The sequence below is a fragment of the Hordeum vulgare genome, chromosome 4H (assembly GCF_904849725.1).
Source record: "Hordeum vulgare subsp. vulgare chromosome 4H, MorexV3_pseudomolecules_assembly, whole genome shotgun sequence".
NCBI lineage: Eukaryota > Viridiplantae > Streptophyta > Magnoliopsida > Poales > Poaceae > Hordeum > Hordeum vulgare.
Window position 1 is genome coordinate 581,108,075 of NC_058521.1, and position 27,926 is coordinate 581,136,000.

At 44.2% G+C, this 27,926-nt stretch overlaps 4 protein-coding genes across 4 annotated transcripts; 2 read left to right on the forward strand and 2 right to left on the reverse strand.

Moving 5' to 3' along the window:
- Positions 1-1,682: 1,682 nt before the first annotated feature.
- Positions 1,683-10,952, forward strand: LOC123450819 (tau-cadinol synthase-like). The gene is made up of 8 exons (XM_045127896.1): positions 1,683-1,761; positions 2,994-3,118; positions 8,373-8,631; positions 8,778-9,150; positions 9,316-9,547; positions 9,665-9,796; positions 10,319-10,567; positions 10,668-10,952. Exons 1-8 carry the CDS (start codon positions 1,683-1,685, stop codon positions 10,950-10,952), a joined length of 1,734 nt encoding a protein of 577 aa, XP_044983831.1.
- Positions 10,953-15,775: 4,823 nt separating this feature from the next.
- LOC123449712 (N6-adenosine-methyltransferase non-catalytic subunit MTB) lies at positions 15,776-21,712 on the reverse strand. The gene is made up of 7 exons (XM_045127026.1): positions 21,550-21,712; positions 18,927-20,834; positions 18,747-18,830; positions 17,868-17,972; positions 17,552-17,660; positions 16,518-16,669; positions 15,776-16,400 (listed from the first exon to the last, which is right to left on the reverse strand). Exons 2-7 carry the CDS (start codon positions 20,751-20,753, stop codon positions 16,254-16,256), a joined length of 2,424 nt encoding a protein of 807 aa, XP_044982961.1. The 5' UTR covers positions 20,754-20,834; positions 21,550-21,712; the 3' UTR covers positions 15,776-16,253.
- Positions 21,713-21,795: 83 nt separating this feature from the next.
- LOC123449714 (mitochondrial inner membrane protease subunit 2-like) lies at positions 21,796-24,398 on the forward strand. Its single transcript, XM_045127028.1, has 5 exons — positions 21,796-21,968; positions 22,097-22,360; positions 22,477-22,549; positions 22,632-22,797; positions 23,934-24,398. The coding sequence occupies exons 2-5, from the start codon at positions 22,207-22,209 to the stop codon at positions 24,039-24,041; spliced, it is 501 nt and encodes a 166-aa protein (XP_044982963.1). The 5' UTR covers positions 21,796-21,968; positions 22,097-22,206; the 3' UTR covers positions 24,042-24,398.
- Positions 24,399-25,035: 637 nt separating this feature from the next.
- Positions 25,036-26,527, reverse strand: LOC123449713 (tubulin-folding cofactor C). The gene has a single exon (XM_045127027.1). The coding sequence runs from the start codon at positions 26,425-26,427 to the stop codon at positions 25,405-25,407; it is 1,023 nt and encodes a 340-aa protein (XP_044982962.1). The 5' UTR covers positions 26,428-26,527; the 3' UTR covers positions 25,036-25,404.
- Between the last annotated feature and the right edge of the window lie 1,399 nt (positions 26,528-27,926).

Here is a 27,926-nt window from a genome sequence, read left to right on the forward strand (position 1 = left end):
AGATTAAATTGTCAAATAAATCAAAGATTTAAAAATTGAAATAAAACATAAAAACAAATCAAAGAATATTCAAAAATAAAAATTTTAAAAAAGGTACCTTTTTGGGTCAAACAAACAAAATAAACAGACGGATCCTTTAGTCCCGGTCCGTGTTAAGACCTGTGACTAAAGGGCTTGCCCCTCAAGGCGCTCCGAGGCGCCCACGTGAAGCACCTTTGGTCCCGGCTGGGAACAGGGCCGAGACTTAAGGTTAGGCCTTTAGTGCCGCCTCTTTGGTCCCGGTTGGTGAACCGGGACTAAAGCCCCTTACGGGCCGGGACTATAGGCCCTGTCCCCACTAGTGATACACTCCTAGAACCTTTCCTATGTACACGACATAGCACTGCCTCTTCGCCATCAAGGATCTAGGTACCTGTTAGACATGCATCTTCAAAAAGATAATGTACAATTATATGCAACAAAATATACTTGAGCAACACAAAAAGAAATGGTATGCAAATAGATGCAACATATATATATATAGTAAACATAAATAATGAACGCAGATTCATCGTACACAAACTAATTAACTAGAGGTACGTAGGTCATTCTTGACACACGAACACGTCACGTGTATCCTCGACGCCGTGGGTGATGCACCGCAGCTCACGTCGAGGGAGATCCGACCGACATCACGATACGCAAGACAGTCGGCGGATTCTTTTGAAGACCTGAAACCCCACACACCCGGAATGGACCCCATCAGGGAGTGCGGCGGCTATGGGCTGCCCTAGGTCGATAACGTGTATAATTCCTACTGAAGTAGCCCCAGATAGAGATTAATATTATTTTCCGGTTGTTTTGATCCTTGAATCAGCATGCTCATGTGTATGTACTTCGACTTCATGCACAACCAAGGGGGATGTTGTACGTCCATACAAACACAGGCCATGTGCTATGGTTGGTGTTCTGGTTGCCAAACGAATTCATGCCATCGGTACACGCGCCAAGCACGACGTTCCTTGCATCACATGCGAAATATTGATATTCGCCGTTGAACGCTCTCCACTGGCTTGTATCCTTGGGGTGTCTTAGCTTTGGATCATCTCCATCGTCTGGCTTTTTCCTCTCCGCGTGCAAATGCATGAGCTTTGCTTCCTTGGGATCTACAAAATAATGTTGCAGAGGAGGAGTGATCGGTAAGTATCATACAACTTTCTGAGAAGATTTCTTTCCGACCTTCTTGTATCGAGAAGCATTGCACATCGGACAACTGGTTTTTTCCGCGTGCTCCTTTCGATAAATGATGCAATCGTTGATGCATGCATGGTATCTAACGTGAGGCAAATCAAGAGGGCACACGATCTTCTTGGCCTCATCCACACTAGTAGGACATAGATTCCCTGTCGGAAGAACATCCTTTAGGTACTTGAGAATCTCATCGAGGCTAGTGTCGGTACATTTGTTTTTAGCCTTCGTCTTTAGAAGTTTGAGCGTGAAACTCAAGAGGGTCACCTCGGGATCGCAACCATCATACAATGGGTGTTCGAGTCTACCACTAGTTGCTCCAGCTTGACCTCCTCTTTAGAAGCAGCTCTGTCAGTACTCGTCTCCTTGCGAAGCAGGTCTCGAACATGAGGATCCCGCACGATTGAACTTAGTAGTGACGAAGTCTGCGGCGTGTCCACATTTTCTCTGCCGCCATGTCCGGCCTCTTCTCCGCCGACATGTCCGGCCTCTTCCCCCCCGCCATGTCCGACCCCTTCTCCGCCGTCATTATCGGTCATCTCTTCGTCTTGACCCGCATCATTGGCTGCCCCGTCGGCATCCTCTTCATCATCATCATCATCTTCTTCTCCAATTATCCACCGAGTATAGCCATCCATAAAACCAGTCATGACCAAGTGCTCCATTACACGACCATCCTGATAGGGATCGAGCCAAGCTCCTCCTTTGCATCTTCGACACGGACATAAAATCTTTGTCCGGTTATTTTCATTCATGTCCCGCACCGCCTACCGCAACCACCTTTCCACCATCATTCCACTGACCATCATGGATGCCTGCACGGTAATAATAAACAAATTGATTATCAAAAATGCATGCATGCATCAAAGTTATACAACCTTCCCTAAAAATAGGACATATAGAGTTTGTCCGAAATTCGTCGAAACGAAAATAAATCGACATTTCGGCAAAACATAGGCAACTCAAGCACAATTCGACGGCAACTCGTGCCACACACACAATTTCCGTCATATCACCCGATTATGTCATATTTGCACACATACACACATTTCCATTCTTGCAGAAGCACACATTTTTATTCATCTATCTATCTCGAGATCGAGCAAGGTGATGTTGATGTGTCGATCGGTGTCGGCACACACCTAGCTAGGCAATGATCAAAGTGGACAAAGCCTTCTTGACATGGCTAGATCTAGTTAGGGAGGTACATAGGTCACTTCATCAAATGAGTAGATTTACTAGCTAGTTGGAGAAGGAGATGACTCTAACTAATGGAGGGGGACTGCATCGGCGACGACTCGCGTCTTGTTCTTCCACTACGAATCCAATGGATGGGAGAGAAAGGAAAAGGATCATAGCAGCTTCTTTGGCTAATCTGTAGCAGCGCTCTTTAAACAGTTGTCCGATTTGGAAATTCGAACCAACCCGAAATCCAGCGCACGTCGCCAGCGCATGGTGGGTCGCTCCGTTTCATATAGAGACACACACACACACGCTCCCCCACCCCATGTACCCCCGTCTCCTCCTCCTCCTCCACTCGCACCACCAGCAACCCCTCCTGTGCCGCTGTACCTCTACGCCCCCAAGCTCGCACGAATCCACAGCTGAGCTTTGTTTAGCCCTTAGAGAAAACTTCACCAGGCGGCTGGACAATATGATGCATTTCCATGCCTCTCCCGATCTGCATCTCCATATCCCCAAAACCTATGGCCTCCTCCGAGCGTTGCCTGCCTCGAGCTATGCACCATCCCTTTGTGTTAAACAAGGAGCAGCTAAACATACACACAGCCAAAGGGCCTCCTGTGTTGCCGCTGCTCCTGAGAAGCTGTCCAGCCATCAAGCCTCGCTGTGGGGCGACTACTTCCTCAATTACCAGCCAAAACCACTCAAGGTATATACTAGTATATGACATTTTTTTCGAGTGTCTATCATAATTTCTTTTTTCGGGTTTAAAAGACTTAAATCTGAAATCTCATCGATCAAAATAGATGATGAGGGAAGAAATAAATCTCATATTTCCTCCGTTCCTAAATATAAATCTTTTAAGAGATTTCACTAGGGATCTATATATACAGGGTAAAATGAATGAATCTACATTCTAAAGTATGTCTATGTAGTACATCCGTATGTACTTCCTCCGTTCCTAAATATAAGTCTTTTAAGAGATTTCACTAAGGGACTACATACGAAGCAAAATGAATAAATCTATACTCTAAAGTATGTCTATATACATTCGATGTAGTCCCCTAATGAAACATCTAAAAAGACTTATATTTAGGAACGGAGGGAGTAGTTCACTAGTAAAATCTTTAGAAGGACCTATATTTAAGAAGGAAGGGGAGTAGTTTGCAAAACTAGTCAAACTTTAATCTGCATTAACTACGGTGCATGCATGTGGGACCACTAAATAAGTAGGCATGTGGCATGCATTTTGATCGGTTTTCTCTTAATCTTTACATGCATCGATTTAATGTGCTTCGTAGTGTAAACATATGGTGGGAAGAAGTGAAAGTGAAAGTATGTATTACGAGAATAAACCAAAAAGGAGGGTAGCCTAGTAGTAGCATGGGCCAAAGCCCTAGCAGTAGCGCGGTGCGACGCTGCAATTAATTAATGGTAGTACTGCAGATCTAGCCCTGCGTTACTACTACTTTTGTTAGCACTACTACTAACTAGTTATCCGGCATCACTACTTTACCTATCTATCCATTTCTATATATTTATATTGTATTTATACAATTTTATATAATTTTTTATACGATAGCAATGACATACAACTCATCATCATCGTAGTGATATAACATCTCATCATCATTATAGTGATATAACAATGTCTCACCACAATGATCATCATAAGTTACCCATTACTAGCTGATATAACAACTCATCATCATTGTAGTGACATAACAACTATCATCAGCGTACTGATATAACAATGTCTCACCATAATGATCATCACAAGTTAACCAGTACTAATCAATTGTTATCATCCTAGGTAAAGAACTTCCTAGCACATGACAAATATTAGGACCTACTCCTGTCTCTTAGGTAACATAGATTTTTTTTTAAACTCTTCGTCTCCATAATGGAGCATAGAGATTCACCAGCCTCCAATTGGTGGGTTGTGCTCATTCACTATTTTTCTTCACCTTTTGATTTTGAGGGAGGCCTTCATATGTTTGAGAAGTCAAGTATGAACATTCAAAAGCCCTTGTCCATGGTTGTATGCTAACAATTGTCATCTGACCTTCGACAAACGTCAGTGGAAGCACAACATCATTCGGGAGCTTTTGTTGAAGAACATAACGGTAACATAGTTAGTAATATAGTTTACTTACTAAGAAAGATAAACTAGTGACACAATAGTAGAAAAAAAATCTTACGATGATATTTGCCTGAATATTACCATTGCTCAACTCGTGGGTTAGTGGCTCTGTATAATTTGGCCAGCTCCATAAATGCGCTTAAAAGTCTGAACTTCATTACCAAAGGAGACAAGAGAATTATTATCCTGCCAAGTTTGGTCATCCAGCATTGTAGTAGGCCTTGTCTACTATCTTTTATATATTTTTTAAAAAAGGAAATAAGATGACAATTACAGATAAACAAGTTAAGTAAGGGTGAATAACAATTATTTTTAAATAAGCAATATAGATTATTTAACAAATTTGTTTAACAAAAACACACAGAGGTAGAATTGGGATCATGTGTAGATCCATCCAAATGTCTTTATCATACTAAGGCCTGGTGAATGGATCATATTGAGGAATGCCAATATCGAAGGTAATTCTTATACCCTCTTCAAATATGTAAGCCTTGCATAATCCTCTCCAATTTGCACGACCAAAATGGGTGTGACTTCATTCATTGTAGAGCTTAGCCTAAAAAATGAAACGATGCTTCGTCCTAAGGTGAACTTTCTGCGTCTCCACCATTTCCACGACAACAAAAGAGAGGTTCTCTAGGAAATTGTTGTCTTGCATAGCATGGGGTGTACTAGTTGGATTATAAAAAATGAAAACTACACATTAAATAAAAATCTCAACTCATGTTTAATTAAGAAGAAATATGTGTTCCTGAAGTTATATACCGTAAAACTTTGAACTCGTCATTAAGCATGAGGGACAAGCACCTATCATTGTCCAAGTGCGGATTGTCGCACATACCCCCGTCGTTGGTACAATCATCACACTCGGGGATCCTATCATCGTCATCCATTTTCTGTGTTCCCTATTGAAAGATTAAAAATCAACAGAAAATACTAGAAAGCCACTGATATTTGTCGTATATGATGGACACACCCTCACTAATATTTCAATTGATGGTGATAGTCGCTTCTCCTTATTCCCCGAAGGCTGGACCAAAAGGTCTTACACTCGAAGAAGAAGGAAAAGCGACCCCCACGACAACAATCAGAATCCTTCCCTCAAAAACATCGATCTACACTAGTACTAATAATGTTGGTCTATATATGGTGGACACTCCCTCACACTGATATTATGACCGTTGGTGATGGTGGCTTCTCTCCTTCTTGTCATGTATTATCAAAAGGCCTATCATGAGGATAAGGAAGAGAAGCGACCCCTGCAATAATAGACGGGATTCTTCCTTATTGATATTTCGACCATATATGGTGGACACTCCCTCACACTGATATTACGACCGTCGGTGATGGTGGCTTCTCTCCTTCTCCATGTGCATTACCAAAATGTCTATCAGGAGAAGAAGGAAGAAAAGCAACCCCCACGACAATAGTCGGGATACTTCCTTCAAGAACATCAAAGTCAACCCTAAATCGATCAACGTTATTTTTATGAAGTAATGACATCAAAAAATGGCTTTAGTTTTTGCCGAAATGTCATTTAATTCCCGTTCCGGCAAATCCCAGGCACTCGATATGTCCTACTTTCTAGCACAAGTCATGCCAAAATTTCGGCATGACCTTTGCTAAAAAGAGGACATATCAAGCGCCTGAAATTTGCCGGAGCGGAAATTAATAAACTTGAAATTTGGCCTTCTGTAGCACCACATATACAGTAGCAGAGACAAGCACTTAGGCATCACTTAGGCATTTTTACAAAGTGCATACACATATACATGACCAAATAGTAGAAAGTATCAACACTGAAATGATATATAATCTCAAGATCATGGGCACTAGTACAACGTATCAACAGTAAAATTTGGACACTGAAATAAGTAGATGAACTATTTTTCAAATATCACGAGAAATTCTTGTTTTTATTGTTGTGACCAAACGGATCTGCCGAAATGAGTGAATGACCACTCAAAATGACCGTGGGGATGTTCCCTACTAAACATCTGATACAAACTTTCTCTAATTCGGCCATCTGGTCCATTGCAATTCAGGATTTGTACTACTGTAATGCAGTCATGTAAATGAGCAACCGACCTAGGGTTCGTCACCAGGGCTCGGAAGGAAGAGCAGGGGCGCCGAGGCTCGGGCGGGATCAGGAGGAAGAGAAGATGGATGGACGAGGGCGGGAGATCAGAATACCTTCAAGGTTGGAGGCTTGTGTAGGCGATGTAGGAGTTGGGGTTCGAGCGGGATCGACTGGCGACAAAACAATGGCGAGGCAGGGTCCCGATGCTCGAGAAGAAGAGCGGACAGCGACGTCGTGATGTCGGTGTGACGATAGCGCGGGCAACAACAATGATGAGGAGAGTGCGAGAGTGAGGAAACGGATGGCCGGAAGATAGGACAAGAGGTGCTTATTCGTAGCGAGGGGCACGAGGTCGGTGCTATAGCTAAGCTTGAGACCTGTAGCGTGGGCTTGTGACCCGCATTACTGCTAAGTGGGGCCCGACTTAGTGGCCCATGTATATAGAGTAACAGCGGGAGGTATGTAGCACGCGCTACTACTATCAAGTTAGTTGTAGCGCGGGTTTTGTATCCCACGCTGCTACTATAGCTAGCCCCTGGGGTAAGGTGGGGACCACTTAGAAGTAGTGTATGTTACTAAACATGACGCTATTGTCAACGTTTACCTGCAGCGCGTGCTTTTGAGTTGCACTACTGCTAAGTAACAGTCGCGCGGCCACCTACTCCATGACTAGTGATCTCCCTATAGGATTTTCCCTAGTAGTGTTAACTAGTACTATAACATAACACATCACAAGGCAAGTTTCCTTATATGTCGTGTAGTTAATGAAGAGAGGGATATTTGTGCTAAAATAATATGTTATCATAACATGATGCACCCCCGTGCAAAATGAGTCTACACCTAAATAAATGAAGGCTTGCATGAGAACACACATATATGTTACTACCCATTATGACCCAATAAAGCAAAAACGAGTCTGCATATGTTTTTTTAGTATTTGATAAAAAAGTATGCACCTCTTTTGTCTAAACCAAACCAGAAAAACCGAAGTATCAATTGCCCAGACATTAATATACTTAGGTTTACAGTCACTAGATTTTTGAAAGAAAATATGTTGCTAACAAACTAGGGCATGGCTTGGTTTACAGCCACTTTGAGAACCAAGCAAAGTGGTAAAAACATGAATCGGATACAATTTTCGAGATAATACTTTTATCTTTTTAGATTTTGCTACCTTCGTCACAGTTTATAAGGCACGCACGTGTACCTAGGTCGTCAATTTGACTTCTATAAATTCTATTGTTTAATATAAAAATTATATCATTAAAAAATAGAACATCTAAAGTTTTTAATGATATATTTTTTGTAATATATGATTATCATTAAGTTGGTCAAATTGACGATCTAGATACACGTGCCGGACTTATAAACTGAAATGGAGGGAGTACTCTCAATCAATGGACTACTTTGTACTCCCCCCGTTCCTAAATATAAGTCTTTTAAGCGATTTCACTAAGGGTCTACATACGAAACAAAATGATTGAATCTATACTCTAAAGTATGTCTATATACATTCGTATGTAGTCCACTAGTGAAATGTCTACAAAGACTTATATTTAGGAACGGAGGGAGTATTTATTATGGTGAAATACAACAGTGTTGTTTTCATTTCGTTAAGAAGTGAAGAATACAAGAACAAGGGGATATAACAAACAACCATAGATGGACGAGCTGAATTTATTTTGACATAGCTTGCACTATTGCCATCTAATCCATTCATGTGTATTTGCATGTTTGTAGAGATCAGAGAAATGGATGGCTGTGAGAGCTGATGAACTAAAGGAGGAGGTCTGTGTATTGTTTAAGACTTGCAACCACACGATGGAAATGATAACATTATGTGACACCGTCCAACATCTCGGAATTGATCACCACTTCAAAGTGCAGATTGATGTTGTGTTGAGGGACATCCTCGAGAGTGAGTTATGTAGCTCTAGCCTCCACGAAGTTGCTCTCAGGTTTCGTTTGCTTAGAGAACATGGTCTTTGGGTATCTCCAGGTATATATGTATTCTTATAAGTGTATACAAGCCATTAGCTAAGTCCCACAAAACATATATAGAAGATGGTACATGGTTTAGATTAATCCCTACAACTTAATATGGCCAATTTATATTAACAAGATATCACTGACATTGGACCTCAGATGTTTTCAACAAATTCAAGAATGAAGATGGGAGCTTCAGGGAAGATATTACCAGTGACCCAAGGGGACTTTTAAGTCTATACAATGCAGCTCATCTTCTCGTTCATGGTGAGCCATCACTACAAGAAGCCATCTCTTTTGCAAGGCATCACCTTGAAATGATGAGAGACAGTCTCAAGTCCCCTTTAGCCGAGCATGTTAAGCGTGCTTTGGATGTACCATTTCCGAGGACAGTTAAGAGGGTAGAAACAAGGTATTATATCTCGGAGTACAAACATGAGGAAGGAAATAACCCAACTCTACTGGAGCTCGCGAAGCTGGATTTTAACCTTCTACAGCATGTCCACTTGAAGGAACTCCAGTATCTTACCAAGTATGTCTCTGTTATATCCACTACTCAATTAAGATGGAACCAGTAAATATTCATACCTTCATGTGTTCTATCCTACACATATATGTTTCACACACTATTCATCTGATCACAATTTAATAGGACTTATTTCTTGAACTAAAGTATTAAAATACTTAATATTTCCAGGTGGACGGATGATTTTTACGATTATGTAGGGACAAACTATGTTCGAGATCGTTTGGTGGAGAGTTACTTTGGGGCATGTGTGGTCTACCATGAAAAAGATTTCACCCTATCAAGAATATTCTTTACAAAGGTAATGGCGCTAATGACCATAATAGATGACACATATGATACCCATGCTACCATAGAGGAAATTCGACAGCTAAATGCGGCCATACAAAGGTTAGTAGTTTGGGTTTACTTTCATATGCAAAAAAAAAAAAAAAAAAAACCATGCTAACATGAAATGCAAGGAATGGCTGAATTAATTTTTTCTTCGGATTATCTTTGTGCAATGTAATCTAACATGTAGATGGATGAGAGCGCAACTTCTCTTCTACCTGACTACCTGAAAAGGTACTATAATGAACTCTTGAGGATCTTTAAGGATGCTGATGGTGAAGCATTCACTGACACTTACCATGTTGCCTATGTCAAGAAAGCGGTAAACAATCATGTATCTTATATCTTTATATTGTTTTTTATGATGATAATGGACTGTTGGACACTAGTTCAAAGAAGCATATTGTGCAACCTAGTTTATTATAATATTTTAGGAAGTTTGAAATTAAAAAAAGCAGGGCATTTAGTTACGACAGAGGGTTCCAAAAGGGTCTGAATAGACCGATAAATAAATATTGGCCTGTGACACCCAAAAGAATCATGATGCATAGATCCATGCACTAAACTTCTATCCAAATCATGCAAAGACCTCTCATGCCACAATGTCCCGTCCCCAACAAGCTAAATCGTCCACCCTCTGTAGTGATCGCCAAGATTGGGGTTGTTAAGGTGCACAAGAATGTAACCTGCACGTGATTAGAACCATTTTGTACTTTGTTAGCACATTAAAAATGTTGGGTATAATTTCACTTCTTCCAGCGTCAACACCCACTTGAGACGCACACAACCTTGTAAATTTGTCACATTTTTTAGTCATGTGGTTAATTTGTTGTCTTGTGTGCAGTTTCAAAAGTTTTCTACTTATCAACTCCAAGAAGCCGAATGGTTACACCAGAATCAGAAGCCAAGCTTTGAAAATGTACTGAATTTATCAGCCATGTCCATAGGTATAGCAACCCTATGTGTAGTGTTGATGGTTGGCATGGGTGATGAAGTAACCAAGGAAGCATTTGAGTGGGCACTTAGTTGCCCTAATATTGCTATAGCAGGCGGGAAGATAATGCGTATATTTGATGATATTGCTGCATTTCAAGTATAGTCTTTTTGAACTTTGTCCCAGTTAAAACCTTTTACCACAGCAACCGATCAAGGCGATCGAGGTATCTGAATGATAATGTCGTGTAAACTTGTAGGGCGAGAAGGTGGATGCGGCAAGCACTTTAGAGTCTTACATGGTCGAGCATAGGGTCACAAGTGAGGTTGGAATTGCCAGAATCAATTCACTGATTGAAGCTGAATGGAAAACAGTAAATGAAGCTCGCTTTGAAAATCGAGAACTGTTCCCGGTGGTGAAGCGGATTATAAACTTAATTAATACTGCAACCATATATTATGCGGATCAGAAAGATGGATACACCTTCGGCTCATATCTTCGGAAGAATGTCGAGAGCCTCTTTGTCAAACCCATTCCCATGTAGTAGGTTGTAATGGCGGTGCGATAATTTACGAATCCATGAAGGCACCACTTCAAATAAGTATTTGCATGTATACAACATACAATTGTGTTCTGATTACGACTCTGTCTACGTTGGCTTGTTAGGAAAGTTGAGTCCATGTGAGTTCCATGTAGTAGTCCGTATAGGATTTGTACATGATGATGTGCCCGGTTGTGCTCATGTACGAGTACTAGTTCGAGTCGGCTTTGTAAGCCAACGTTTTTGATTGTGCGCTTTTATATACATAGGCACGGCTAGCTATTGTAATACCAGAAAAACGAGAAAAGCAATAAAGAGATTATTACGAGGCACGACACGTGCCTCTGGCCATCTTCGTGTTGCTGCGTTCGCGTGCGTGTGTTCTGGTCCCGGTGTTTGCGTAAGCGCCGGTGAGATATCGAGTGCTACAACTAGTTCGTATACGTTGAGCCGAGTTGCACGTACACGACTAGTCGAGCTGCAGGGTGATCGTGTGTTCGATCCTGAGGGCGAAAAGCCAACAATTGGTATCTAGAGCAAGGTGTGGAGGCTTCGCCGTCAAGTTGCGTCATGGTGGAGTTGTCGTCGACGTCTAGTTGTGTCACGGACGAAGGAAAATCGAAGAAGAGGATCATGTCGACTTCGAAGGCGAGTGGTGGTGGTGTGACCATCCAGTACCCCATGCTTGATGGTGACAATTATGGGGTGTGGGCTGCGAAGATGAAGATCTTCATGCGTGCGCGTGGAGTTTGGGCAGCGGTGGAAGGTGAAGGCGCGGTCGAAGAGACAAAGGACCAAGAGGCTTTTGCCATCATAGCCCAAGGTGTGTCTGATGCCGTTTTCATGTCTATATCGGTTTTCATGTCTATATCGGAGAAAGAGACGGCAAAGGAAGCTTGGCAAGCGCTCAAGGAGATGCATGCTAGAGATGATCGTGTCAAGAAGGCACGTGTTCAAGCTCTAAGGAGGGAGTTCGAGAGGATGAGCATGAAGGCGTCAGAAGGGGTTGGTGAATTTGCGTTAAAACTAACCTCCCTAGTTAATGAGATGCGAGCTCTCGGATCAAAGATGGAAGACATCGCGGTTGTGGAGAAATTACTACGAGCCGTTCCGGATAAGTTTTTACCGATCGTTGGCACCATAGAGCAGTATGGCGATGTGACGAAGATGTCGGTGATGGAGGTGATCGGGCGACTAAAGACCTATGAGTTGACGTTGAAGGGACGTGAACGCGACCAAGAAGAGGAGCAGTTGATGTTCTTGCGTAATAAGCAGAAGTACCGGAAGTTCGACAAATCTGAAGTTCGTTGCTACAATTGTCAGGACTATGGACACTATTCTCAAGAGTGTCCTAATCCGCGGAAGGAGGCAAAGAAGGAGCACGAGATTCTGCAACTAGCTAAAGTGGATGTGGATGACGGCCCAGGGTTGCTTTGATGAAGAAGCGGCGGCAGAAAAAAACAAAAAAGAGTCGTGTCTTTAGTTTTTTCTTATGTCTGAGTCGTTAGTGTGTTTTGGCGAGAAGACGAAGGCCGGCATGAAGATGGATGTGCACCAGTTAAGTTGAGTTCCTATATGAGAGGCTATGTGTTTAGTCTGCATGTAGCACGCTAAGATGTGACGGCGTGGACTGGTAATCCAAACGATGTGTTGGTTCCAAGTCGATGAGTCGAGTGTTTGGATTAGGGGGTGAATGTTGAAGTAATCCAAACATGTTTATTTTAGTTTGGTAAGTACAAGTACTTAGAGTTTTGTTAGAATTAGTACAAGTGTAATTAAGGTAGACGGTGATTAGGAGAGTCCGATTATGTGTCTATACCCGTTGGCTTGTTAGGAAAGTTGAGTCCATGTGAGTTCCATGTAGTAGTCCGTATAGGATTTGTACATGGTGATGTGCCTGGTTGTGCTCATGTACGAGTACTAGTTCGAGTCGGCTTTGTAAGCCAACGTTTCTGATTGTGCGCTTTTATATACATAGGCACGGCTAGCTATTGTAATACCAGAAAAACGAGAAAAACAATAAAGAAATTATTACGAGGCACGACACGTGCCTCTGGCCATCTTCGTGTTGTTGCGTTCGCGTGCGTGTGTTCTGGTCCCGGTGTTTGCGTAAGCGCCGGTGAGATATTGAGTGCTACAACTAGTTCGTATACGTTGAGCCGAGTGGCACGTACACGACTAGTCGAGCTGCAGGGTGATCGTGTGTTCGATCCTGAGGGCGAAAAGCCAACACCTCCGTTCCTAAATATAAGTCTTTTTTAGAGATTTTACTAAAACACTACATACGGAGCAAAATGGGTGAATCTACATACTAAAGTATGTCTATATACGTCCGTATATAGTATTTTAGTGAAACATCTAAAAGGACTTATATTTAGAAACGGAGGGAGTAGATCGGAAATTGCGTTTGGTGACCGAGCTCCATGAAGGCCTTTAAATTTAAAATTCAAATTTCATGAAAATTCATATTATAAATTTTCAAAAAAATCTGAAGAAATACAGGAATAAGTGAAGGCATAACACACATGAGTGTAAATTTTCAGAAAATAATACATTGAAATAAGAGTTGTGCAAAAAAGACAAATCTAAGTCTTTTTTACACATGACACTATTCATCGTTTCAGGCCATGAATTTATCTTTTTCGTGCAGATCGTATTTTAAAGTATTTTATCCTAAAATTTTACACACATACACATAACATCCTTCTTTACTTGCATATTTTTTTAGATTTTTTAAAAAACCGAAAATTTTAAATTTTAAATTTTTTCAAAAATTCGGCCTCCATGGAAGCGGAGCCCCAAACGTCCGTTCTCGGGAGTAGATGGTATATATGTCTGCATGTTGTCGTGCTAGTTCATTATTGTGTTGAAATCTATATTTTCATTTCACCATGGGCCTTTGTCGCTGCTGGGACCTCCAAGAGGCGGCAAAGGCAGATCCAGCTCGAGCTCGACAGTTGCGCTGCTCCATACGAGGCGACGGATCTCGTTGGGAGACGTCATGTCCTATTTTATCTTGGGAAGTAATGATCCGCCCTAAGTATGAAGGTGGACTGGGGTTTAGGGATATAGAACTCTTCAACATCGCTCTCCTGGCAAGACAAGCATGGCGGCTTCTTAATTCTTCAGGAACACTCAGTGCTAGGATCCTTAAAGCTCAGTATTTTCCCTCCTCTGAATTTTTGAAAGCAGAACTGGGCAACAACCCTTCGCAGATTTGGCGGGCAATCATGGAAGGGAGAGAGGTCCTCAAGGTGGGTTTGATCAGAAGAATTGGAGATGGCACAGATACTAACATATGGAATCAGAACTGGTTACCTAAGGAGGCGTCGATGCGCCCAATAACATGCCTTGCAACCCACGGACCTATGATGGTGTCGGAGTTAATTGATAACACGGCTGCTAAGTGGAAACATGAGGTGGTCAATGCAACTTTCCTTCCCATTGATGCAGGGGTGATCCTAAACATACCCCTCCCTACCAGACAAAGCACAGACTACTGGGCTTGGTCACAAGAAAAGAAGGGACAGTTTAGTGTCAGATCGTGTTACCGCATGCTCATCACGACGAAGTTGAGAAGAGAAGCATGGTTAGAGGGACGCGGAGGACCTGCCGACACTACCAGGGAAAGAAAGAGCTGGGACAAACTATGGCATATCCCAGTACCGTCGAAGATCAAGGTATTTCTGTGGAGACTTGCATGTTCTTCTCTCCCTACAGCAGATGTGTGCCACCACCGGCACATGGCATCGACACCTTCTTGTGCAGTATGTGGCGCCGCAGATTCTTGGTTCCATTCGCTGATCACATGCACTATGGCTCGCTGTGTATGGGAATTACATGATCAACAGCTGGTTGAACATATGCTCGCTACGGCCGAACCTTCTGCCCGCTCCTGGTTATTCAGTATGTTTGCTTCTGTCTCTCAGGAAGAACTTACTCGCATGACAGTCACCTTGTGGGCTATATGGTATGCACGAAGAAAGCTCATACATGAGGGAGAGCACCAGAGTCCTGCGGCAATCTTTTCGTTTGTCACCATGTTCATCCATGAGCTGAAGGAGACAAGACCGGAACGACCATTAACGCATGCGAGAACGACACAGGTAACAGCAGCAGGTTGGAGACCACCACCGTCGGGTTTTGCAAAGATCAACGTCGATGGGGCAGTCTACAAACACCCCCCCCCCTTGGGCGCGGTTAGTGCAGTTTGCCGCGACGACCACGGAAAGTACCTGGGTGCATTGGCCGTGGTGTTTCATGGGCTTACCGATCCTCACATCCTGGAAACCTTGGCATGCCGGGAAGCACAAGCTCTAGCAAAGGATCTTCTCCTCCAGCATATCGTCGTGTCCTCGGACTATCTTACAACAATACTGGAGATCAAATTGGACACACATGGGATTACAGGCCCAATAGTGGACAAAGTTAATGATGGCAATTCAAATTTTCAACATATTTCTTTTGTTCATGAAGGGAGAGTGTCTAATAGGGAAGCTCATCTCTTAGCTAAGCATGCTTTGCATTTGGGGAAAGGACGCCATATGTGGCTCCTACAACCCTTTGATTTACATGTAATTCCTGAACTTCGTATTATTGGTCAATAAAGCAAAGCATTTACCCCTTAAAAAAAATGTCCTATTTTATCCTATCCTGGCAACCACCAGTAGCCTTGGTGACGGTCAGCTTGTTTTTTTTTCAATGGGTGCCTCCATCAGCGGGGCCATCGGGATAAATGTAAGGCTCGTAGCTCACGGGCAGGCAGCTTAAAAATTACTCCTACTACTTATGTTCCTAAATGCATTGAACTGCAAAAACATCTTACATTTAGGTTTGAACTGCAAAAACATGTTAAATTTAGGAACAGATGGTGTACAAGAGACGCGTGCATACACAGGCCTTCAGTCTTTTTTAACCTGCAGAAGCAGAACCATCTTCGTTCCTCACCTCCAGCTCCATCCCCGATGCAAGCAAAGAATCAGACGTGCAGGTGCAGCAACCTGCATGAACTCTTCACATGGAACCATCCAAACCCAAGCGACCAAACACAATGAATCAGATCACTACACGCACGCGCAAACGTAACTAGGACGGTACCTTCTTATTCTGATTGCTGAGACATCCATCATCCATGACACATTTTCCCTACCAGTGTCTCAACGTCCTCCTACAAACTGTAATAAAAGCTACGGATATGGAAAAGGAAATGTGGCCGCCGTTGCAACTTGCACAACAGATCGCGGTTGGGGTTTTCTTTTTCGGCCATTAGTGCGAGCCCTCGGAGGAGGCATTTGGCCGATGCAGTCAATTCTTCGGTGGGGGTGACTTGGGCCTGAGCCCCTCGATCTCCGGAGTCGTCACGATGAGGTGCGGGGCGCCAGGGGGAGGGTTTCGACCGCCGCCTCCCTGCCACACCTTCCCATCGCTGTCCGCAAAGTTCTTGTTATACGCCTGTAAGAGTGAAGTTTCTTAGCAGAGATGACATTGATGTGTGGAACTCGTAGCAGCAATGCATATGCTTGTGTAACTCTGTGCATGAGCATAAAAGTTGAATATCCGGCTTTCTACCTCTTTGTTGAAGTTGGAGTAGGATAAATCTTTCCCGAGAGTAAGCCAGCCAGGCCGAATGTTATGATCCTCGCCAAAGAGTTCAAGGCGCCTCTTTCCAAGAGCAAAATGCTCGATGATCCTGTACATGTCATCAGGTTTCTTCGTTGAACCTGTAAAAGGAGACATGTACTTTTAGGCATCACAAACGAATATTATGCTTCAAAGGATGCATTCTTTACAAAAAAAGCCTATACTTCAAAAACCAGTATAAACATACGGAATTCCGAAATACACTCCAAGCTGTCAACAAATGGACAACTACATATCTGTAGTTTTGTAGAAGATGATTTAGTAAAACCTTCCCTAGTAACTTCACCAAAATACGTGTTCTTTCAAACATACCAAAATGAAAATGACCAATGAATAGCTAATCTGCAAAAGGCTATCACCAGAAGGATAAATTGTACGATTATTTAGCCGAGTCAAAAACATCTGCTCATCTTCCACATCCCATTACCCTTATGCCAAGAATCAACAGTACAACACATGAAATCTCTAACATCTCCTTCTAAATGTGCACACTCGTGCATTTTAGGAAAATCTAAAAACATTTTACATGAATAAATGTTTCTCCAATCCTGGACATATTGTGATGGTTGCCATGAGGTTATTATGCAGAAAATGTCTGAGTTTCAATAAGCATCGCATGGATTATATTCATAGTTCAAGCTTCATATGGACAGGTCAACAAGAAAATAGCAGCAACAAAGATGTACAATTTTCTTCAAAACAGTTGTAGTAAACCAATCCTTCCACAAGCTGATAGAATATGCTTTTATCAACAAATCAATTTATTTTAAAAATCATACTCCACTTATCATGGGTCAAACCAGAAAATTCATACCATGACAACAATAAAGACAAAACAGTGAATTTAATCTCATACAGGACAAGACAGGAAAGGAAAAGAGGCCCCAAAGCAGTTTAGAAGACAGATATCAAAAACGAAGAATAGTAATAAGCATTATCAATGGCAGCTCAGAGATAAATACCATCAGTGGGTTCTTCAGCTATTATTATATCAGTGTCAATATTCGCGTGGATGACATGACCATCAGTGCTACGGCGTACCGTTCCTTTTATACCCATCAGACAATGCTCCTGCACAAGGAAAGATGGATACTTCACAAGAATACCAGAGACATGTAGAAATTATAAAGTAAAAACAGAAAAGTAATGCTATAAAATATATAATACTCCCTCCGTCTCAAAATAAGTGACTCGACTTTGTACTAGCTCTAGTACAAAATTGTACTAAGGTTGAGTCACTTATTTTGGGGCGGAGGTAGTACTTAATAACAGCACTACCTTTGAATGCTGCAACAATGTACGAGAATCATGCCGCAGACCTGATGATGCATTTTTCTTGTTCGTTTTCACCCAGCAAACATCCTCACACCTACGAAATCCCCACTGAACAAAAGAGATGTTTCAGCTAGCTTCATCTATTATTGTGTTTCATCATTCAGCTGGAAACTGTATAATATCTAAATTAAATAAAGCAGTGCCTATATCTTTTGAAATAGACAAATACATTCGAAAGAATGTGAGAATTATGCAGATTAGAGTTTGACTGCAACTAAACAGAATGGCAACGACAGAAAAATGTTCAAACTATATTGTGGCTATAGGGGCTGTTTGGTTCGCGTCTTGTGCATCCCGTGCCTGACCAGGAGCTTCCGTGAAATTTGCCTGACATCTGTTTGGTTGGCGTCCAGAGGAATCGATGGTATGCCTGACCTGAGCGAGCCTGGAGTCGTCATTAGCCTGTGTCAACTCATCCGGCGTCATTAGCCTGAGTCAGACTATCAATTTCGGACAACTGAGTTCGTGCCTGGGGCTAAACTACTAGTGCAATATTTTAATGGGCTGGTGGGCTCCACATAAGTACATATTGAATTATTATTTTTTACTTCAACAGGCCAGGGCGCCAACCAAACACTCTTCTCACAGGCTAGCCTGACCAGGCAACAAATGCAACTTTCTCAGGCCCAACTCAGGCACCAGTTTTCTTCAGGCACGTTGCCCAGGACGCGAACTAAACAGCCCCATAAAGTTTTGGGGAGGATTACATGAGCCTGGATGGCCTTCTGTAAGCTGGCATCATGACATTACCCAGAAAAATTGACAATAAAGCAGAACATAAAACTGCATGTGTTAGATTACTGAAAGACAAAACTGGCTCACCTTCTTCAAACATTGACGGCCCTGTTCAAGACCTACGCCATCACCAACCCAAAGGAAGAGAAAAGAGGGGGTATCAGCTATAGCCTGTTGATTCAAACAATTCAGGTAAGTATATTAATAATCCTTGGCATACAATGAACACCCTTAAAAAGGAAGAAACAACCAGGCAAGAACAACAACCTCAATCTTCAAATTCATAATCTCCTCAGCGTTCCAATATTCAATATGATCTGTTATTCCTGGTGCACGATGAACATACTCTTCCCATGGTGGATCCACAAGAATAACATCAAACTTAGTACCAAAAAATTCTGGAGAAAGAACATGTTGCCGTAGATCACACTTAAAATACATTGGTGGTGAAGCAGCGTTAGTAACAATTTCGTCCTTCCTCTGTATGAGTTCTCTCAATTTTGGATAGTCCTCTGCTACACTTGTAAGATCCAGTTCTCTAATGAAGTTTTGAGGTCGCATGCCAGTGTCCACAAAGTTCTGAGAGTAATCATTCTGTTCACCCCTTGAAGGAGCTTTTCTGATCGGTGCACCATGCCTATGTGGCACCCAACCACCAGATGGCTTATCATGTGTCAATTCACGATTTTGTGTACTCATCTGGTTAAAACCCAATCCTGACATATTCGTTGGAGTACCCATGCCTGGGCCCATTTGATTTAAGTGAACATTATGAACAGGTCCAGCTCCCATACTTGGAGTGAACCTATGCTCACCAGCAACTGGAGGAGGAATGTGAAGGTTGGGTGGAACAGAGAGCATGTTCACATCAACACCTCCTGCTCCAGGCCACACCATAGGTCCAGGAAACTGCGGCATGAAAACACCAGGTAGAAGAGGGGGGCCTGGAGAATGGGGAATATTTGGCCCCATATGTTGCATTTGCCCTGGTGGCAGGGTGAGTGCTCCAAATGAAGGTGGCGGCATAAGTGGCACCGGAACTCCAATTCTCTGAGAATCCCTTCCATTTGGCCTCCCCCTTCCTCTAGAGGATCTATCACCTTTAGGCCCTTGCTGAGGAAATGAAGAAACCATGCTGGTGTTACCACTTTGGTCTGCTTCAGGATGATTGGTACTATTATCATCAGTTGTTCCAGGTATTAAATCCCGATGAGCTCCCACGTCAGATCTTTTTCCAGAAACAGAGCCCTCTCGCCCAAAATCAAAGTTGCTATTTGGCCTGATCTCTATTGAATCAGACCTGTCATACCGATTTACAAAGATTGAAGTACCTCTATAACCATCAGCTCTTCCCCTGGAATCCTGCCGGTACCCAGCTCGACCATGAAAACTCATACCATCTAACCTTTCCTGTGTGCTCCTCCATTCAGAAACATTTGTCTCTTTAGGATCTCGCAATTGACAGCTCCTCGAGTACTGCTCAGATCCTTCAACTTCTTGTGTTTTCACATTCCAACTGCTATCCCTCCCTCTGTCTGGTGTATCTGGTATTTGTGAAGGTTGAGCGTCTCTATTCCTTCTATCCCCTGATGACTCCCATCCATCGTTACCCACTCTGGGTGAGGTCTCCTCTTTTTCCACACCACCCTTGCTTTCATGTCCGTATTCCACTGTATGCCCAAGAATCTCTTCCTTTTGATGACTTTGATCCGCTGATCTGCTATCTTCATCGATGTTGTCAGGCATAGCAGATGCCCTCCTGTCATTGATATCCTCATCGGACCTACCGCCCCTTGAACTACTAGAGTCTACACCTTTTCTAATTCCACCCGACTCATCTGCGTTGTCATGAATGGTCTCTTTTTCCCTGCCGTGCTTATTATGGTCAGAAGAATAATCACCATCTCTTGTATCAGCCCTGTCTGCAGAAGTTTCACTTCTTGAAGAGTCCCAACCTTTCCTGTCCTCTCTCTCCCTCCTATCGGATTCCCTGTCCTTGGAACCATCAGGACTTCTCCTTGGAATCTTTGGTGATCGTAAGTCTCCTATCACATGATAGTCATCTTCTTCGGTATTAGATTTAGACCCATCCATCAGCCAACTGCAATTGTTGCTACCTGTCCTCCAAAGATTACAACCGAGTTGAGAAGCTTTGGCTGAAACCTTCAGATTTCACTGCATAGAGAAACAACCAAGTATACCATATTTAGTGTACATGATAGCATTAGGGAACACACATTTCATCAGAAAAACTGAACTCCGGAATAAGAGAACCAACGAAACAAGGTCTTTTTGCACCAAAAATTAAATAAATCTAAAACTGAAGTGTGGGGAAGACTATAACAAGTTGAGCCAGATTCAGCATTAAGCAAATTAAATAGATGGAAACAGAAGTGGAGCAGAATCTAAAACTGGAGTCTGGGAAGGACCAGCGCATTGCATAGCAAACACGCCTGATTGCTACTCGCTGGCACCAGAACAGGTGAAAACAAGCGAAGCGATTGCACGGCATATCGCCAAATAGAGAAGTTCAAGCCTGGATGCGGTTATCAAGTCACCTGCCCACCACTACATCATGTGATTATCAAGCTATTGGCAAGTTGTCAAAGATCTTGGGGAGCAGACGGGGGGGCGGTTCTAAACGGCCCAAATTCGTGGAGCAAGTAATCACTGGACGACTAAAAAGCTCGCGCGTCACCAAATCAACCGCCGACGGCGGCGGACGGGGTGGAGGCAGGAAGGGACGTCGGCGTCGACGCAAAGCTGCGGCACGGCGGCCGCTCTAGGGCGCAGAGGCAGCGGAGTACAGGAGGGATTGGAGCTTGGGGAGGGGTTATAGCACGCACGCGAGCGGCTCGGGAGAGGAAGGACGAGGGGGCGGGGGGCTTACCGGAGCGGGAGGTGAGGGCGGTTGCCTCCGCCGACGAGTGGGCGTTCGAACGCGGCGCCGTCGGTGGGGTGGTCGCCGTCGCCGTCGCCGTCGCCGCCGCCGCCGTTGGGATGGGGCAGCGAGGGTTTGGGTGAGGGTCGGAGCGTTGGCCTAAACCAACCGAACTACAGAACAGAAGAGAGGTCCCGCTGTTTGATATGGGCCGTTGATTACGCGATCGGACGGCAGGCCGTAAGCGCTTCGCTAATTACCCTGTAGCCTCCGACGCCCCGACGAGGCGACGACTCAAGCCATCCGCCGCCGCCGCCGCCGCCACCACCACACACCGGCGTCGGCGCCACTCCCGCCGTTCGTCCTCGCCTGCCTCCGCGGAACCACTCCAAAGCCTCGGCCTCAAGCGAACCGAGGAAGATTTCTCTGTAAGAGCCTCGGCTGACTGGATTAGTTCTCCTCCCCTAATCTGCTCCATGCATCTACATCCAAGTGTTTCCCTGCACCATCCAAAATCATTGCCGTACTAATGGACTAGCGCCGTACATCTCCGCAGTGCCTTCGCTTCAGACTTCAGAGCTCAGGGCGCTGCATATTCTCTGCACTTCAGAGGTTCTTCAGGCCCTATCTATCTGTATGTATGCACTGACCGGATAGCTTTGGGCAATGGGAACCCGCAACCGACTTTGGTCGATCGCCAAGATGACGGTGACCGGGGGTGTGATGGGCGTCACCATTTCCGACCGGTACGTCGCCGTGGTCGCGATAAAGGGCCATTCGATGCATCCCACCATGACGGCCACCGACAGCGCCTTGCGAGGTATTTTTTGCGGCTCCGGTTTCTGTATGCAGATCAGTGCAGGCATGGAGAGTTGGATTATCCTGCGATCCATACTCAATGATTTTGTGCTGACCAGGTTGCTCGGCTCGAACCAGGTGATGTCGTGTTAGCGGAGAAGGGCTGCCTCGACCAGTACAAGTTCTCCCGTGGCGATGTGGTTTTGTTCAAGTATGTGCCGTGACATTGCTGGGAAATTGCGGAAAAGAAAATATCATGAGAATACGTACAATTTTTTTTTTCCTGTTTGCAGATGCCCTAGTAATCACAAGGAAGTGTTTGTGAAGAGGCTGATTGGCTTACCTGGTGAGTGGATACAGCTCCCTGCGTCTTCCGAGATAATCAAGGTCCCGCAGGGGCATTGCTGGGTTGAAGGGGATAATGCTGCTAGAAGCTGGGATTCAAGGTCATTTGGCCCAGTAAGTTACTTCATCTCCATTTCTTTTTCAGCTTACAAGATTAGCCTACTTTGATTTGGCTGGTTTGGGAAAATGTTCAAGTCTATGGAGTAGTTATTTGAGTGTGACATATTAATGACCCCAGTGTCGTTATATCGTATTGATGGGCTAGAAGCTTGTTTGTTCAACAGTAGAGTTTTGCCGCATTTTGATCCTCCATGCCAGCACTCGTAGTACTATGACGCGAATCTGATGACTAAAAAGTTCTGACATGCTGGCCATCGTTGCAAATTGACATTGTGAGTTCCTTCCGTAGAAATAACAGGCACCTAAAATATGCACATGTTGTATATTGTCTGATGAGGATGGGCATATTAATCTCACTACCTGTATATGACCCTTGCGATTTGCACCAGAAAACTATGGATAGATATGCAGTTGACGGTTCTAAAATTGACTTTACGTGATAGAAAATAATGCAGCAAACTTCTAGAGTATGCCAATTTGTTGTAGACTTCATTTTTGTGGGTTCTTCTTTTAACAACGTTATGTAAATGTTATATGCTAGAAGCCTAGAACATGCCAAATTAACATTGATGACTAGCAGAACATAATACTTGAGCTATGAGCCTCCTAGTTATTGCAAACATGCTATACTTCTATGTGTATATGTGGGGTCTGAAGCCAAAAGAATGTTACTCCAGAGTTTTCAGCCTATGATGATTCAATATTCGTGGTGCGTACTGATTGGAAATTCCCTGGAGTATGGTGCACTAAACTAGACATCGAACAGAACAAAACACTAAATGGAAAACAGAATAAAGCAAAAATGTGATACTCGGGAAAAACCATACTGTAACTAACGCATCAGTACACATTAGAAGGCAGGCACATCTGTGTGCTAAGGCTCGAGGTGGAAGAGTTTTTTAAGCTTGGCAGTCTGCAGTGGCATCCTCTTATTCATGTCACTGCAGTGCTTGCAATTTAGCACATATGATACAATAGATCAAACAAATTGTTGTAATAGATACAGAAAACAGATATGTTATATACTTTTACATTGCCTGCATATTTTTTCTTTCATCTTATTATTTCATCTAGCTCTATTCTATGTTGCATCATATGACTTGTTTCATTAACGTGTGGTGTTTCTTCAGATCCCTTTAGGCCTAATAAACGGGAGGGTCACCCACATTATCTGGCCGCCATCGAAGATCGGCAGATTGGAGAGAAAATGGCCCGAAGATAGAATTCCGCCGTTTTGATTGGACTCCTCACTGCACGTGATGATGATCCATCCAGTTTAGCCTGCTTTGTGGCTACCAGAAGTTTTTAGCTACCCGTTGTTCAAGTTTTGGTCAGATTTGTTCTGAAATTTCCTTTTCGCCCACCATTGTTATTGTTGCTTACTCGTGTAAACATTTTTGTCTTTGATTTGGTCAAATGTAAAACCTCATTCGAGGCCCTTCACATTCAATCATTTGTTTTGTAAACAAATACGGTCTGGCAATGAACCTTTGCAACTTGTTGTATTGGACTCGGCAGATGCAGATAGACAGAAAGAAAGAACTCTGAACTAGATTTATTACTTCAAATTCTGCAATATGCAGTGTGTATGTACAGCAACAAGAACCAAAACGGCCAACTGAAATCCTAATGCTGGCTCTAGTGACTAGTACTACTGTAATTCAGCTCCTCAAGGGTGCTTTCTCATCACACCCCATTCAGGTACATCTTGGTCATCTAGAGCATAAGCAGGATATTGAAAATCAACATGTGCCTCCTTGAGGCACAAAAAGAATCATATCCTGTAAAACGACTATCAATCTTCACATTCTCTTTTGCTGAAGCTGAAAAAGAACCATGGGATCATCTTGACGCTAAGTTATCGATTTCACCATCTTGAATATGTCAATTTTCTCATTGGGTTTACCTGCCGAGACGCCTTCTTGCCACCCGTTTCCCCTCTTCTTGTCACTGCCACTAGCAGGAGCAAGGGCATTTAGCCATTTCTGAAAACTGTCCTCTCTCAACTTGCCATTCTCATCCACTGTCACGTATATATAAAGCTATCACCTCCAGCAGGGGATACATAGTGCTGCAGAGGTGTAGGTTCATACTGGGTGTAGAATGTATGGGCAAAGGTTGCTTATGTACCTCCAGCAGGAAATACATAGTGTTGGAGAAGTTGGCTGACACAAATTTTACATGCAGGAAGGAAACTAGCATGTACCAGTACCACAAAATCATGCACTCCTGTAAAATTATAAAATCCTCAATTTCTAGAGCATTGAAGGTTGCAGAATTGGATAAACCAAAATATACTTGTACAACCGAATAAACATGTATGGGTTTCGATGCCATCGACCAAAATTCATACACCAAGTATGCTTCTTGCCCAGAAAACTGCATGATCTTACTAAGTATGCATAACTATGAAATAACCAACGCTTTTCTGGACACGCATTGAAGCGTCTCGTGCTTCCAATCCTTAATTTAGCAAGCTCTAGGTACAATGAGGTCATAAACATCATCAAACGGAAAACATGATCACCAAAAGCATCAAGTTTCAACCAGTCCCGAACATTAATCCAAAACTGGTGCCGAGAACGAAACCTCCCGAGCAGCTCAGTTACAATTATCCCTTTCCTGAACTTCTGAAATGTCGACAGTGGGCAGACGCTCTTCCTCCGGAACCAAGCACCAGTTTGGTGACTGCACTGCCCTGAGCCATTTGAAGTCATCCACATTGGCCCAGTTACCAGTGTCCTCAGCAAGCCCGGAGTCCCTCAGATCATCTTCGATCCCTACATACTTCAAGGTGTGTGGTGCAAATCTCACACCGCTGCAGTCTTCAATGATCGGCCTGCTCCTCACCCGCAGGTAGAAATCCGTTTCCCTCGCTTCATGGATCCTGATCTGATGCGCCGCCATCACAAACGTACAACGCTCAACATCCTCTATGAGCACCGAGCCGAAAACAGGGCCAATGAACACGCGGCAATCTCTTAGCTTGTGAATGTACAGCGCCCTGCATTTGCCCTTGAGGTAAACCTCGCAGGAAACCAGATCAGCAAGCGTGAAATCCCCATCCTTCTCGTTGGAAGCTCTCAGATCCTTCACCAAGGTGGCGCCATTCCTGCTCCGGAACCCGAACCCTGGCAGGATGGCATTGGGTTTGTTAGGCTTTGGCTGCTCCGGAGGCGGCTGGGGCAGGGGGGGAGAATCTTGAGCGGGGTTCTTGGTGGCTTTGCTCTTGTTCCTGAAGGAGAATGACTTCTTGGGCCGGATCTCGGAGGCGGCGAGCTTGTGGGCTGCGCGGAGGTCGGAAACGGCGGCGAGCGCGGAACGAAGCTCGTACGGGGGGAGGGAGTGGGAGGCCTCCGCCACGAGGCGCTCGAGGTCGTCGACGGCGGAGGAGGCCGCGGCGAGGGAGGCGGCGACGTCGTCGGGGGAGGAGCGGCAGGCGGAGACGGCGGACTCCGCGGCGGCCTTGGCTGCGGCGAAGCGAGAGAGGAAGGCGGCGACGGGGGACGCCTCGGGGGAGTCCGCGGAGGAGGTGGCGGCGGTGCGCTTGGAGAGGCGCTCGAGCATGGCGAGGTGCTTGCGGTTGCCGGCGGCGGCTTTGGTGCTGTCGAGATCCGGCTCCATCCCGGCAGCAGCAGTGGCGGCGGCGGCGCTGGACGCACTCGGATCCGTGGCGCTGCTTTGGCTTCGATCTTACGGCTAGGTTTGGCTGCCTTCGATCGATGCCGGCATGCGATGCGTTTAGTTTGATTTTTCCCCAATCGATCTCGGGCGCGCGTGCGCTGTCAGACGCTCTCGAACGACCACATCACGACCGTCCATCTCGCGCGATCACGCGGGCGGGCGGACCGACCAGGTGGCGTCGAGGCATTTTTTTTATCGCGGCCGTCGAATTTGAGGAGACGTGTGGTTTTCGTTCCTCGCTCTTAATTTTTCCCATCCCTCGTTTGTCGACACCGACGGGCCGAATCAGATTCGCCTCCATCTATAGTGTTCTCCGACGAGCGTGGACGTCGACGAGTCAATTGACAGCGACGACAACGATGACGGTGCTAAGCAAAAGATTCGTCGGCAGTTCGACGGGCGGGGGCGACACGCGCGTGGCGGAGAAGCAGGGGAAGGAAAAGGCGACGGGAAGGAGAAGAAGGAAGCGGACGACCGGAGACGGCGAGATCCTGCTGATTAGACGCCCCGAGGTCGGTTTAACCCACACCTTCATCCCGTACTCCCACATCTAGTTGCTTGCTGTGATTTCTTGGTCGGCGCTCTCATTCCTCGTCAGCGCCACCTATGGCGGGCTAATCTAAAGGAAGGTCGTGGGGATAGGCTTTCGATGGAGGAGGGTGAGGGGAGGCGGCCCAGAGCATATAGGAGTGGCTTGCTGTGATCTGTGTTTCACGCACATTGGGGATGCGGCTTGGTTGACAAATAAATATGTAACGATTGTTTCATGTAGACTATTTAGTCATACATAGGGAGGCAATAAGGACCGTGGGCAGTGGATTAGAGATTTAAAGAGGGAGTAGGAAAGTAGGTAATCTTTGTGTGTTTTTTGTATGCATTTAGGAAATTAAAGAAATAGAGAGTAGAAGCAGGCAATTGTGAGTATATGAATATGTATTATTGTCTGTTTTTTGCAGGCAATCACATAGAGTAACACGAAGTTGTCCGATTTTTCACACTTTTTTCCTTGTTAAGAGAGATTCAAAGACACACACCCACAAATTCAGATAGTTGGCATTTCTGTGTGTTGGATTTTTGTTTTACGTAAATCAGATAGTCGAGATCAACCAAAAACGTGCTCAAAAACAGGACCCAATCGTCGTTTTTTCATGCACCACCACAGAATTGATGAGATCATTTTTGTTTCATCATTGTTTTGCATCCAAATAGCTTTGCATACAAATAGCTTCATCCCCTGTGATAAACTAGCCTTTTGTTTTGTCCTTGTTTTTTCATTGCATCACCACAACACGGAGTTGAAAGCACGTAGACATTTCACGTTTTCAATAGATTCTGAAGGTATATATTTTTTTGATTTTTTCGACAGACTACATAGCACTTTGGTACTTTATTTGATCAGTACAATGTATTTTTTTCGTTTTCTCCATTCTTTTGGAGTA

Coding starts and splice junctions, on each gene's coding strand:
- LOC123450819 (XM_045127896.1), top strand. CDS start 1,683: ATGTCCGGCCTCTTCTCCGCCGACATGTCCGGCCTCTTCCCCCCCGCC. Junction 8,632..8,777: donor TGGTCTTTGGGTATCTCCAG/GTATATATGTAT, acceptor ATTGGACCTCAG/ATGTTTTCAACAAATTCAAG. Junction 10,568..10,667: donor ATGATATTGCTGCATTTCAA/GTATAGTCTTTT, acceptor GTAAACTTGTAG/GGCGAGAAGGTGGATGCGGC.
- LOC123449712 (XM_045127026.1), bottom strand. CDS start 20,753: ATGGATGGGTCTAAATCTAATACCGAAGAAGATGACTATCATGTGATA. Junction 18,831..18,926: donor TTATGAATTTGAAGATTGAG/GTTGTTGTTCTT, acceptor TTGAATCAACAG/GCTATAGCTGATACCCCCTC. Junction 17,973..18,746: donor GCCGTCAATGTTTGAAGAAG/GTGAGCCAGTTT, acceptor TCTTTTGTTCAG/TGGGGATTTCGTAGGTGTGA.
- LOC123449714 (XM_045127028.1), top strand. CDS start 22,207: ATGGGAACCCGCAACCGACTTTGGTCGATCGCCAAGATGACGGTGACC. Junction 22,550..22,631: donor GGCGATGTGGTTTTGTTCAA/GTATGTGCCGTG, acceptor TCCTGTTTGCAG/ATGCCCTAGTAATCACAAGG. Junction 22,798..23,933: donor ATTCAAGGTCATTTGGCCCA/GTAAGTTACTTC, acceptor GTGTTTCTTCAG/ATCCCTTTAGGCCTAATAAA.
- LOC123449713 (XM_045127027.1), bottom strand. CDS start 26,427: ATGGAGCCGGATCTCGACAGCACCAAAGCCGCCGCCGGCAACCGCAAG.